At 46.4% G+C, this 13,705-nt stretch overlaps 1 protein-coding gene across 1 annotated transcript; it reads left to right on the forward strand.

Moving 5' to 3' along the window:
- The first annotated feature begins 397 nt into the window (after positions 1-397).
- On the forward strand, positions 398-13,347 carry SNRPF (small nuclear ribonucleoprotein polypeptide F). The gene is made up of 4 exons (XM_040409034.1): positions 398-540; positions 713-838; positions 7,588-7,652; positions 13,266-13,347. The coding sequence occupies exons 1-4, from the start codon at positions 538-540 to the stop codon at positions 13,330-13,332; spliced, it is 261 nt and encodes an 86-aa protein (XP_040264968.1). The 5' UTR covers positions 398-537; the 3' UTR covers positions 13,333-13,347.
- Positions 13,348-13,705: the final 358 nt, after the last annotated feature.

Raw genomic sequence — 13,705 nt, forward strand, 5'->3', positions numbered from 1 at the left:
TTTTTTTTTTTTTTTTGCATTATTAAAAGCCTAAAATAACTATATGAATGTGTTATCACTGTAATCACACTGACCTGGAGAATGAAGGTAACGGGTCAGTTTTACCCTGTAGGAAATCCTGTGAAAAATGAAAACCTTTGTGGGTGGAGGGGTTAAAGTAAAAAGAAAAAAGAAATAAATGCTTATGTGCGTCGCTGGTGTTATCCCTCTTTACATGTTTTAATAAGGAGGTGTGATATTTTGGTATGTAGTGCCAAAACGAGTATTTCCATGCGCTAATGTCTTGCTGCAGTACGGTAGTAATATCAGCAGGGGGCGATGTGTGAAGCATTTAGAACATCACGTCCTTGTTGTTAAACCTCCGAACACCAGAGGGCGCAGCTTCCTAGACGCCTCCACGCTTACGGTCACATTTACTCTTCCGTCAGCCATTTCCTGCTAACTCCGGCGGCGTGTTCAACCGAGCGCTCCGAGGAGAAATTTTTTTGTACCGTACGCGCGGTTGGTCTGTAGATCGGCGGCGCTTCCCCTGGCATCATGGTGGGTATTTGGGGCGGGTGGTATAGGCCTTTGCTACCTGGGATGGAGGCAGCGTGTGGCACACGTGCAGCACCAGTGGAGGGAAATAGGAGCGGCGCACAATGGGCTGAGGCAGGGGTCACCATTGTGCTATGTGTTGCCTGTAGTCATTGTCTCCATGCTTCCTTCCTAGAGTTTGCCATTAAACCCCAAACCCTTTCTGAATGGCCTCACTGGTAAGCCAGTGATGGTGAAGCTGAAGTGGGGGATGGAGTACAAGGGCTACCTGGTGTCTGTGGATGGCTATATGAACATGCAGGTGAGATGTCCTCTTATGATACTTTTCTTCTTCACCCCATGCATGTGTGAACGTAGCCGTAAAGGGGTTGTCTTTCTGCGTGTCTCCAGAGTGGCAGTGTGGAGCTCTGGGGGTGGCCCGGCTAACATGACTGGCCCTGGGTCTCTGCCATTCCCTCCTGGCCTCCCTCCCAAGGCTGCTAATTATTCAATGTCCACCTCAGTTGGCTCAGCACAACGATAGCAGCCTGGGCGAAGCGCTGCGGCAGGTCCATAGGACATACCAGGTGGATGGCGAAAGTATCCTGACCACCAGAAGAGCTGGCTTTGTTTCCTTTCACTGCACAAGCGCTGCCACCACTGATGCATTGCGGTGGTGGCTGTGTCCCCCAGAGATGAGTAGTTCATAAAAACATGGAGAAGTAGGAACAGAAGGCATTATGGTAACATGGAGTATAATGGTAAGATACTTACACAGCATAAGTATCATGAGACAACCCCTTTAACGTGAACCCATCAGGTAATCACTGATGCCCTATGGGACAGCGGCAAAAAAAAACGTATTAATAAATTGACCCCTTAAAACTCGCTTTTATTAGCTCACTTTAAAAGGACCCGACATCACAGGCCACCTATCCCAATCTTCACAAGGTAAGTGCAAAAGAATAATTGAATGTAATCCTGTTAGTAAAATAGAGGCCACCAGTGATTATAAGGACGGAATGGGCAATACGGTCCGCGAAGGGGAAACGGATGCCCTGAAGTGGCCCTGCTAAGTCCTCAGCCGGGGGGTGACCCCTAAAGGTGGAGTCTCCCCGTCCTCATACCTAAGCCTGGCTGGCCCCTACTAAGCCCCAACGCGTTTCCCCGCCTGGGTTCATCAGGGGGTCGTGTCGGGAAAAAGGTATAGGGCCCAACAAAAACAAAATTTCATAAGATAAATCAATACAGAATGGAATGTTACAGGGAGATTGGCGCTGATGGTCTATACATGAGACAGTCGTGAACATCACATGTGGTTCCCATTGGTCGGGGTACAATACAGACACCTAAAGATATAAGTAGGGAAGTAGGTCAAAAAACCAAATTTAGAGAAGAATCCAGAGGCAGTACTTGATCGCAATGCCCCTCTTTTTACTCCCGTGGTGTTCCCGCAGTATAAACATGGCCCTTTCACGGACTGTATTGCCCATCCCGTCCTTATAATCACTGGCGGCCTCTATTTTAGTAACAGGATTACATTCAATTATTCTTTTGCACTTGCCTTGTGAAGTTTGGGATAGGTGGCGCTCTCCCCTGTCCTCACAGGGCCATTTAGGGTCATTGTTTTTAGGGCTAGGTTCCGGACGGGGCCACCCCTTGCGGGGATCGGACCCCGTATTAGTAGGCACTTTAGGGCAGTTCTAGGCCAAGTAGGGCAACACCAGGGACAGTTTCTTCCCTGTGGCCCTCCTGCACAAAGCGACCACCACTGGGGGACGCATCCACACGCGAGAACACCTCCCTTAGGGCATTGGACTGGTTGGTCCTCTTGCCCACCACCGGTAAGACCTACCCTTATTTTCGCCTTCTTGGCATGTTTATAGACCACTGCACATGCCACGGTCTTTATTATTATTGTTATTTTGTTTACGCCTACTGGTCATACAGCTCGCGTCCCGTTCCACCCTGGGACGTGTACGCCAATTTGACCATCGGGTGACCTGCCACACCAGGTCCCCTGTTTTTCTGTCTGTGTTTTGTTTGTCAGGTAGGGGTCCATTTCCCAGTTGGGATTTATAACTATCCTATTAAAAGTTAGGTTTTAATACGTCACTACCCCTTTTTTCGCATCTCTTGTCTATTTACGAGTAGTTTTGTTGGGGGTCGCCTTTGCAGTACCCCCAAAGGACCACCCTTTATTATTTTTCGGCCTCTATTTTAGTAACAGGATTACATTCAATTATTCTTTTGCACTTACCTTGTGAAGTTTGGGATAGGTGGCCTGCGATGTCAGGTCCTTTTTAAAGTGAGTTTTTTAAGGGGTCAGTTTATTTTAGTTTTAGTTTTTTGGATATGTTCACACATACCAGATCTGCGATGTTTTACATTACTAGAAAAGTGGATACTATTTTTAACCTGTCACTGAGTCTGCAGGCAGTGTGTAATGAGCAGAGCCTCGGGTACAGTGAGGTGCAACGGCAACTCCCTTGTTGCAACAAGGGGCTAATTTGCATGAAATTAAAAGCCTTATTTCTCAGTTGGGGACACAGATAAGGATGGGACAAAGAGCATTACTCTATGCAGACGAGCACATCTGAGCATGCAGCAGGTTTAACTTACAGGTAGGGTAGCACCGGGTATCGAACTTTTGAGACCCAATCGATACTGTTACACCTGGATTGAGCCGATACCGGGATTTTCTATTTTCCAATACTAGGCTGCGCAACTGCGTATCCTAATATTGGAGAACATGGCACGTGTCGCCCTCAGCTCGCATCATGTTATCAGCAGCACAGTGGAGAAGGAAGTCCCTCCCTCCGCACTGTGACGCGGCTGCTGCCACCAGTGAGAAGATAATGGAGGGGAGGAGCTGTTCCCACTGCACCACCAATGCATATAATGAACCCCTAAATGTAAGCAGCAGGTGCCGTCCGTATCACACAGCTGGCACCCGCCCTCATTGAAGGAACGGCGATCATGCCGAACCCCGCCAGTTAACCTTTCAAGTGCTACACCTGAGGGATTAATTGATACGGTTGAGCGGATCGCCGCGCCCTGTCATTGAGGCCGGGTGCCAGCTGTGTGAGATATCAGAGGAGATATCACTGTTAGAAATTGAGTCGGGAATAATCATAGGTAAAACCTGCTTTTACTTTCACTTTCAGCTGTATTCACTGCATCCTGATTTCTAACAGTGATATCTTCCCATAGACTAAACAGATTGCTGGCATTCTGGTATTGTCTGAAAGCTTGGAATGTCAACTTTCGTACAGTACCAAACCAGAGATATTACCAGAAAAAGCAGCCTGCAGGAGAGAAAAATAGTAAAAATATATAGAAATGTGACATCATCACTATACTGACCCACATTATAAAATTCTTACCACAGAGTGAACGCCATAAATAAATTTCACAAAATAATGTAAAAATTGCTGTCCCCCCCCCCCAAAAATAAAATCTTATGTAATACACTATATATACCCCAAAATGGTTCCTAAAAAAACCTACATCTAAGGCCTCATGCACACAACAGTATTTTTTCACGGTCAGCAAAACGGGGTTCCGTGATCCGTTTTTGTTTCCGTGTGTCTTCCTTGATTTTTGGAGGATCACCAGACATGAAGGAAAGTGAAAAAAAATCGAAGTCAAGTTTGCCTTGCAAATGATAGGAAAAAAATGGACGCGGATGACAATCTTGTGTGCCTCCGTGTTTTTTCACGGACCCATTGACTTGAATGTGTCCGTGAAAATAATAGGGCAGGTCATATATTTTTGACGGACTGGAAACACGGACGCGGATGAAAAACGGTGCATTAGCCGAGTTTTCCACGGACCTATTGAAACTCAATGGGTCCGCAGAAAATCACGGAAAACGGAACAACGGACACGGGACACAACAATGGTCGTGTGCATGAGGCCTAATTCCGCAAAATAAAAAACAACTTAGAAGAAAAAATTTAAAGGTTATGACTGTTAGAACACAAAGGGGGGAAATATTGGTTCTTAAAGAGGACCTTTCACCTGGAAAAACATATATAAGTATGCTGACATGGAGAGCGGCGCCCGGGGATCTCACTGCACTTACTATTATCCCTGGGCGCTGCTCCGTTCTCCCGTTATGCCTCGGTATCTTCGCTCTGTAAGTTATAGTAGGCGGAGTCTGCCCTTGTTCTCCTGGGTGTCTCCTTCTCCTAGGCTGCAGCGCTGGCCAATCGCAGCGCACAGCCTGGGAGAAAAAAAACTCCCAGGCTGTGAGCTCTGCGCTGCGATTGGCCAGTGCCACAGCCTAGGAGAAGGAGACACCCAGCAGAACAAGGGCAGACTCCGCCTACTATAACTTACAGAGCGAAGATACCGAGGCATAACGGGAGAACGGAGCAGCGCCCAGGGATAATAGTAAGTGCAGTGAGATCCCTGGGCGCCGCTGTATATGTCAGCATACTTTAGTTCACAATGGTTTTTCCAGATGAAAGGTCCTCTTTAAGGCTAAAATTAATGTCACTAAGGGGTTAAAAATACAATAGTGTCCCCTGAGTTGTGGGCCAACAAGATTTACTGCAGACACACATTATAAATCTACAATAAAAATGTGACATTTCTGGGAGGGTTTTTCCCATTTTAACTTGACTGTTAGGAGGTTAAGGGCGTCAAATGGCAGTTTTCTCAACAGTCTGTCATCTTGGACAACAATGCCATAAGTTAAAGGGAATCTGTCCGAGTGTTCTGCTGGAGTCTACCTAGTACAATGCATGAGCTAGGGATTCCTCATATTTATGACCTCCTGGCTTGTTCCTGAGCTGACAGATTCACTTTAAAGGGGTATTCCCATTGATGGTATATCGCTAGGATATGCCTTTGGTGTCAGAACACTTGGGACCCACTGCTGTGTCCAGAATCGGATGCCCTGAAGTGAACAGAGTAACCATCCATGCATGGCCACCCTCCATTCACTGCTATGGGAGTTCAGAAAACACCTGATAGCTGGCTCAGCTATTTGCGGTAGTTACATAGCGGTAAAGGGAGAGGTGGCCACTTGTACGCTGCATGCACCTGCACCACGGAGGGCCAGTTCTCTACTTAGGAGTTGCATGCACCTATCTGATGATGATAGCATAATCTAGAGCAGGGGTACTCAACTGGCGGACCGCGGTCCAAATACGGACCCCGGCCATCCTTCAGAGCGCTCCTTCTCCTGCACACTGTACCGTGCTGGAGGAGGAGCTTACCGGCGCACTTCCTCCTGTCCCAGAGCGCTGAGCGCAGTGAGACATGTAGCGCTCCTCCTCTCCTGCACACTCTGGTTTTCGCAGGAGGAGGAGCTTACCGGCGCACTTCTTCCTCCCCTAGGGGCGCAGTGAGAGACGGCTCCCTCCACATGCAGGCACCAGCGCTTTCATCCGGCACCTGCACATGGAGGGAGCTTGCTCCCTCAGTGCGCTCACAGGTCCCCCCTCCCCTGCAGCAGCGGCAGCACGTAAGGGAGCTTCAAGCTCCAAAGGACACTTAAGTGCTGCTGGAGAGGGGAGGGACATCACCACTGCCACCAATGAAATAAATGTCACATTTGGGAAGGAAGGGGGGCGTGGAGAGGGCTACAGAGAGGCGGGAACACGTCACTGACTGCAGGAAAGGACTTCAGTCAGTGTCGTGTTCCCATCTCTCCTGGGCCATCTTCTTTAAAATTAAAGGTAATCTGGGGCATTGGATTCGGACCCCTTAGTTTCAATGGAGCGGAAAAAGATGCAGACAGCACAGCACACAGTGTGCTGTCTGCATCTCTTGTGGCCCCATTGTAATTAAGGGGTCCGCATCCAATCCCCCAATAATGGTAATTGGATGCGGAACAAAACTATCATATGTCTGTTCTGTGGCTTGGGTTGCCACCCGGCCAGTAGTTCACCAGCAAGGCTGGTATTTTAGTTCCCTTGCCGGTGCCAGAATTTTCCTGTAAGGACTGTTAGGGTACTTTCACACTTGCGGCAGGACGGATCCGACAGGCTGTTCACCCTGTCAGATCCGTCCTGCCGCTATTTCGCCGGACTGCCACTCCCCATTGACTATAGCGGGAGTGGAGCTTCGGTGCAGCATGGCAGTGCACGGCGTGAAGCTGCTAGACGAAAAAGTCGGACATGTACTTTTAGTCTGGCGGCCTCTCACCGTGCTGCGCCGTAGCTCTGCCCCCATCCCCATTATAGTCGATGGGCACAGAGCAGCGGCACGGCGAAGTAGTGGCAAAATGGATCTGACAGGGTGAGCAGCCTGTCGGATCCGTCCTGCTGCAAGTGTGAAAGTACCCTTACTAATGTGTTCTTCCATCATGGAACGCCCATTAGTACAGCCTTTACCTCCACCGCTACTTGTGCTAGTAAAAAAAATAAAATAAAATTACGGTACCTCCATCTCCATTTGCTCACGCTGTGGAGAACACTCACTGCTGACTAGAAGCTCAGGACAGGACCTACAAGACGTCATCACGTTGGAGCACCGGTCCTGAGCTTGCAGTCAGCAGCAAATGTTCACCGCAGCCAGGTGAATGCTAATTTTTATTTTTATTTTTGCAAAAGCAGAGAAGGGGGGTACTAATGGGGGCATTACTCTTACTGGGGGCACTAATGGGGACATTATTCTTACTGGGGGCATTATTCTTACTGGCCACTAATGTGGCCATTACTAATTCTGGGACTTACCCGGGGCGCTCCACTATAACTTCAGAGCGCCCCACGCGCATGGATCACATGATCGCATGGCATCTTTACTGTTGGCGTTCAGCTCGGACCTTCACCTGACTGCAGACCCAGGTATGTGGACCTTTAATAAAACTAGTTGAGTACCCCTGATCTAGAGGTTTGCCTTCTATTTCCCTGATGGTCCAACCTCTTTATATTTTCTACAAATATCTGTCACGCTTGTTTGTGCCACAAAATAGTGTTGATAGTTGACAGAGTATTGTATAAATCATCTTTTCCAGCTGTCCAATCTTTAGTGTATGGCGGTAGTTTTCCTACCGTCTTTAGGTCATGTTCCTGATGTAAAGACAACTAATGATTTCCTTCTTATTTTCCATTGTAGCTCGCAAACACTGAAGAATATATTGATGGCGCATTGTCTGGACATCTCGGAGAAGTTTTGATAAGGTAAGTGCCATTTTGCATGCATTATTGAACATTGGTGAATTTTATACCCAGTGTTTCTGGTGGAGATAGAACAGCTGTATCTCATCTTGTAGTGGTTCCACCATTCTAGGTAGTAAGGAATTAGTCCATATGTTCTCCAACACACAGCTGATGTAGACTACAGATTGTGACACTGAATTGTAAGGTTAGTTTTATCCAAACTACTTAAAGTGAACCTGTCATATTGAACATGGTATTTGAGCTGCAGGCAGCATATTATAGAGCTGGAGGAGCTGAGCAGATATATAGCTTTATGGGAAAAGATTAAGTAAAACTTGTATTTTACTCATTTATATTTCTGCTCCTTCTGGGGTTTGAAGCCAAGAAGACGTTCCTATCAGTGACTGACAGCTATCTGTGTATACACAGTCATAGAGGGAAGCCTGTCAATCACTTTTAGGACCACCTCGTTGAGTTTAAATCCCAGAATGAGCAGGAATTTAAATGAATAAATTAGGTTTTACTAAATCTTTTCCTACTGTACTCTATCAATCTGCTCAGATCCTCCTGCTCTATAACATACAGCCCGCAGAATATTTAGCCTTTTCATGGTGACAGGTTACATTTAACCGCCTCCGGACCGCCTAACGCAGGATCGCGTTCCGGAGGCGGCAACTGCAGGCAGAGTCACGCATATATGCGTCATCTCGCGAGACGCCAGATTTCCTGTGAACGCGCACACAGGCGCGCGTTCACGGGATCGGAAGGTAAGCGAGTGGATCTCCACCCTGCCAGCGGCGATTGTCCGCTGGCAGGCTGTAGATGCGATTTTTATTATTTTTTTTATTTTATTTTTTTACCCATAACAGGCATATTAGACGCTGTTTTGGTAACGGTGTCTGGTATACCTGCTACCTGGTCCTCTGGTGGTCCCTTTTGCTTGGATCGACCACCAGAGGACACAGGCAGCTCAGTAATAAGTAGCACCAAACACCACTACACTACACTCCCCCCCCCCCCTGTCATTTATTAACCCCTGATCACCCCATATAGACTCCCTGATCACCCCCCTGTCATTGATCACCCCCCTGTCATTGATCACCCCCTTGTAAGGCTCCATTCAGACGTCCGTATGTTTTTTACGGATACATGGATCGGATCCGCAAAACACATACGGACGTCTGAATGGAGCCTTACAGGGGGGTGATCACCCCATATAGACTCCCTGATCACCCCCCTGTAAGGCTCCATTCAGACATTTTTTTTGGCACAAGTTAGCGGAAATTTTTTTTTTTCTTACAAAGTCTCATATTCCACTAACTTGTGTCAAAAAATAAAATCTCACATGAACTCCCCATACCCCTCACGGAATCCAAATGCGTAAAATTTTTTTGACATTTATATTCCAGACTTCTTCTCACGCTTTAGGGCCCCTAAAATGCCAGGGCAGTATAAATACCCCACATGTGACCCCATTTCGGAAAGAAGACACCCCAAGGTATTCCGTGAGGGGCATTTTGAGTCCATGAAAGATTTAAATTTTTGTCCCAAGTTAGCGGAAAGGGAGACTGCGAAAAAAAACAAAAAAAATCAATTTCCGCTAACTTGTGCCAAAAAAAATAAATTTCTATGAACTCGCCATGCCCCTCATTGAATACCTTGGGGTGTCTTCTTTCCAAAATGGGGTCACATGTGGGGTATTTATACTGCCCTGGCATTTTAGTGGCCGTGAGAAGTCTGGGATCCAAATGTCTAAAAATGCCCTCATAAAAGGAATTTGGGCCCCTTTGCGCATCTAGGCTGCAAAAGTGTCACACATGTGGTATCTCCATACTCAGGAGAAGTTGGGCAATGTGTTTTGGGGTGTGTTTTACATATACCCGTGCTGGGTGAGATAAATATCTCGGTCAAATGCCAACTTTGTATAAAAAAAAATGGGAAAAGTTGTCTTTTGCCGAGATATTTCTCTCACCCAGCATGGGTATATGTAAAATGACACCCCAAAACACATTGCCCAACTTCTGAGTACGGCGATACCAGATGTGTGACACTTTTTTGCAGCCTAGGGGGGGCAAAGGGGCCCACATTCCAAAGAGCACCTTTAGGATTTCACCGGTCATTTTTTACACATTTTGATTTCAAAATACTTCCCACACATTAGGGCCCCTAAATTGCCAGGGCAGTATAACTACCCCACAAGTGACCCCATGTTGGAAAGAAGACACCCCAAGGTATTCCGTGAGGGGCATGGCGAATTCCTAGAATTTTTTATTTTTTGTCACAAGTTAGTAGAATATGAGACTTTGTAAGGAAAAAAAAAATATCATAATTTTCCGCTAACTTGTGACAAAAAAAAGTTCTATGAACTCACTATGCCCATCAGCGAATACCTTAGGGTGTCTACTTTCCGAAATGGGGTCATTTGTGGGGTGTTTGTACTGTCTGGCCATTGTAGAACCTCAGGAAACATGACAGGTGCTCAGAAAGTCAGAGCTGCTTCAAAAAGCGGAAATTCACATTTTTGTACCATAGTTTGTAAACGCTATAACTTTTACCCAAATTTTTTTTATTTTTATCAAAGACATGTAGAACAATAAATTTAGAGAAAAATTAATATATGGATGTCGTTTTTTTTAAAAAAAATTACGACAAAGTGAAATGTCATTTTTTTTTTTTTTGCAAAAATTTCGTTACATTTCGATTAATAACAAAAAAAGAAAATGTCAGCAGCAAGAAAAGGAGGTAAAATTCATTTGGGTGGTAAGTTGCATGACCGAGCAATAAACGGTGAAAGTAGTGTAGTGCAGAAGTGTAAAAAGTGGCCTGGTCATTAAGGGGGTTTAAGCTAGGGTGGCTGAGGTGGTTAAAGGCATTCTCTTTGAAATGTATTAAAATGGCCACCAGAAATCTGTCCTATGTGAATAGGATGGGCTGCGTCCAGCTTTAGAGCTGTGTAGAGGGTGCAGGGCCTCGCTCCGCTAACGCTGCGTTTGGGCACCCTGCATTCAGTGCTGAGTGTTCCTCTCAGCCATGACAGTCCTGTTCCCCATTCTTTGTCACGCTGCTCAGCCATCACAACATATATTGTAGTAATACCATTTTGCCTATCTATTGTAGAGCAGAGTTTCTTCTGTATAATGCATAGTAATCATGTGATCCTATTTGAGATATCCAATCCTGGCTGAGCAGCCTGACGGGAACGCTCAGCACTAAATGCAGGCACTAGAGCGCAGTGTAATGAAGCAAGGTCCCTCACAACTGGTCCTATTTACATTCTAGGACTGATTGCTGGTGGCCATTTTAAATCCTGAAAAACCCCTTTAAAAGGGGTTGGCAATTCTATACATAAAATAGTATAAAACATTATTGGGCAACATTATGGTATAGAATGGCCAATGGGTTTTCCCAATATAAGGGCTTATCACCTATCCGGCTTATCAGGATAGGTGATAAGTGGGACGGAGTTAAACCACTGGGACCTCCATGGTCATTAGAGTAGGGGCCCTGAAGTGGAGTCATGTGCACTCTGCCGCTCCATTCGGTCTCTATGGGACAGAACAGACAGCTGAGCAATTCAGTCCCCTAGGGAGCAAATGGAGCAGTAGTGTGCACTAGAGTTGTTGCGATTACCAAATTTTTGATTCGGTTTCGATACCATGAAAAAGTATTGCGATACTCAATACCATGCGGAAAAAAATAAACCAAAAAAGCCACGTGCGCATTCCGCATTTTAAAAAATGGCGAATCGCACAGTTTTTATTTGGGCGTTCACCACATAGATTTTTTTTTTTTATATTTTAATAGTTTGGACTTTTCTGACGTGGCGATATGTAATATGTTTATTATTTATACATTTTATATGTGAAATGGGGAAAAGGCGGTGATTCATACTTAATATTTTGGTGGGTTTTTTTTTTTTCCTTTTCTTTTTTTTCTTACACTTTTTATTTAATAACTATTTTCCCCCTTAGGGGCCAGAACCTGGGATCTTTCATCCCTTGTCCTATTCACCCTGATAGAGCTCTATCAGGGTGAATAAGACCTCACACTCTCCCTGCTGCTCTGTGCTTTGTGCACACAGCATCAGGGATGTTACCATGGCAGCCAGGGCTTCAGTAGCGTCCTGGCTGCCATGGTAACCGATCAGAGCCCCAGGCTTACACAGCTGGGGCTCCGTTCAGAAGCTGCCACTGCACCACCAATGAGGGGGAGGGGAGAGGACCCTGTGGCCACTGCCACCAATGATTTTAATACTGGGGGGTTGAGAGGGGCCGGCGCACTGTGCCACCAATGATTTTAATGGGATGAGGGGGGGGGGGGGGGGTGGTGCACTGCGCCACAAATGATAATTACCCCTTAATACAGGAGGCGGGTACTGGCAGATCAGCGGCAGTTAACCCCTCAGGTGCCGCACCTGATGGGTTAACTGCCGCTGATCGCAGCTCCCTGTCAGGGGCAGGGTGCCGGCAATGCGATTCTGCTGCTGGCACCCACCTCCTGTATTGTGTTAGTCTGGACCCAGGAAAAGTAGACTAAGTATTAGGCTACACAGAGCGGCGCCCAGCGATGTCCCAGCACTTACCATTATTCCTGGGCGCCGCTCCGTTCACCCGCTGTGCCCCATTACTGTCTCCTCTCCTGCTCTACATGCTGATTACTATCGGAGCGATGGGGAGGAGACATCAGCTTCTCTAGTGGGCATTCCTTCTCCCTGGCTGTAGCGCTGTCCAATCGCAGCGCGGGAAGAACGCCCACTAGTGAAGCTGATGTCTCCTCCCCATCGCTCCGATAGTAATCAGCATGTAGAGCAGGAGAGGAGACAGTAATGGGGCACAGCGGGCGAACGGAGCGGTGCCCAGGAATAATGGTAAGTGCTGGGACATCGCTGGGCGCTGCTCTGTGTAGGAAAAGTCCTATCATTGGTGGCGCAGTGCGCCCTCCCCTCCTCCGCCCCTCTCTCCTCATTGGTGGCAGCAGCACAGGGGGAGGGAGGACTGCTTCTTTCTCCCCATGCTGCTGAGAACATGAGTGCGCTGATAGCAGTGCGCTGACTGCGCTCATGTTCAGAGATACTAGACTGCGCAGAAGTGCAGCCCAGTATCGATTGGGTTTCGAAATTTCGATACCCGCAACAACCCTAGTGTGCACTGTGCATGCATGGTTGTCACTCAGTATACTCCTGCAAGATGGGCTAGAATCACACATTCATCATTTGTGACTGTTATTGATGGAGGCTTGGTATCAGTCTTTTTGTGTCACTGAGGAACATCGGTCTTTCTTTATACTTTTTTTTTGCGTCTACTCCTGTGTTTTCTCGGACTGCAACAAACCTTGATTTTGGCCCTAGAGAGAGATCTAAAGGGAACCTATAGCAACTAGTCAGATTCCAGCCGTCATTTTGCAAAAGATGTTGGGAAATGAGTGTCAAACTGGTGATAAGTAGCACCTCCACTTTTCCCTTGCTGTAGTTTTGATCTCCCGAATACTTCTCTTCTGTTAAACAGATGTGCGATATGATTGAGGGTTTCACATTGTTTCCCATGTGCTTTTTAATTTTTTTGGCAGTGTATTAATACCATTTGTTTAGTCCTCATTGAGCATCATTTTCATTTTTCCCATATTTTGTTTGTGCAGATGTAACAATGTCTTGTATATACGTGGTGTGGAAGAGGAGGAAGAAGATGGCGAAATGAGAGAATAAACAGATTCCAAACTATTTTTGTACATTTTCACTTTTTTGAGTTTGTTGCTGGACATGTTTTCTGTTAATAAAACTATTGTAATATTTCCGACTCTGTTGATCATCAGGTTAGCTAGGTAACCCCCTCCCCAAGGCTGCTTTCACATGGTCAGTATTTGGAAGCCACAACCAGGAATGGATCTAAAATGCAGAAGATGCGAAGAAGACTTTTCTTTCCATTATAAATTTGATCTTCAGGCTCCACTCCTGGTTTTGGCTCACAAATACTGATGAAAAATAGTGAATGTGTGAAAGGGCACCAACTGGGAACCGAACAGAAAGCATACCTTTTCCATGGTAGACTGTTTCATAATAGAAAATTGGCTCATGTGGG

The sequence above is a fragment of the Bufo bufo genome, chromosome 1, assembly GCF_905171765.1.
Source record: "Bufo bufo chromosome 1, aBufBuf1.1, whole genome shotgun sequence".
Taxonomy (NCBI): Eukaryota; Metazoa; Chordata; class Amphibia; order Anura; family Bufonidae; genus Bufo; species Bufo bufo.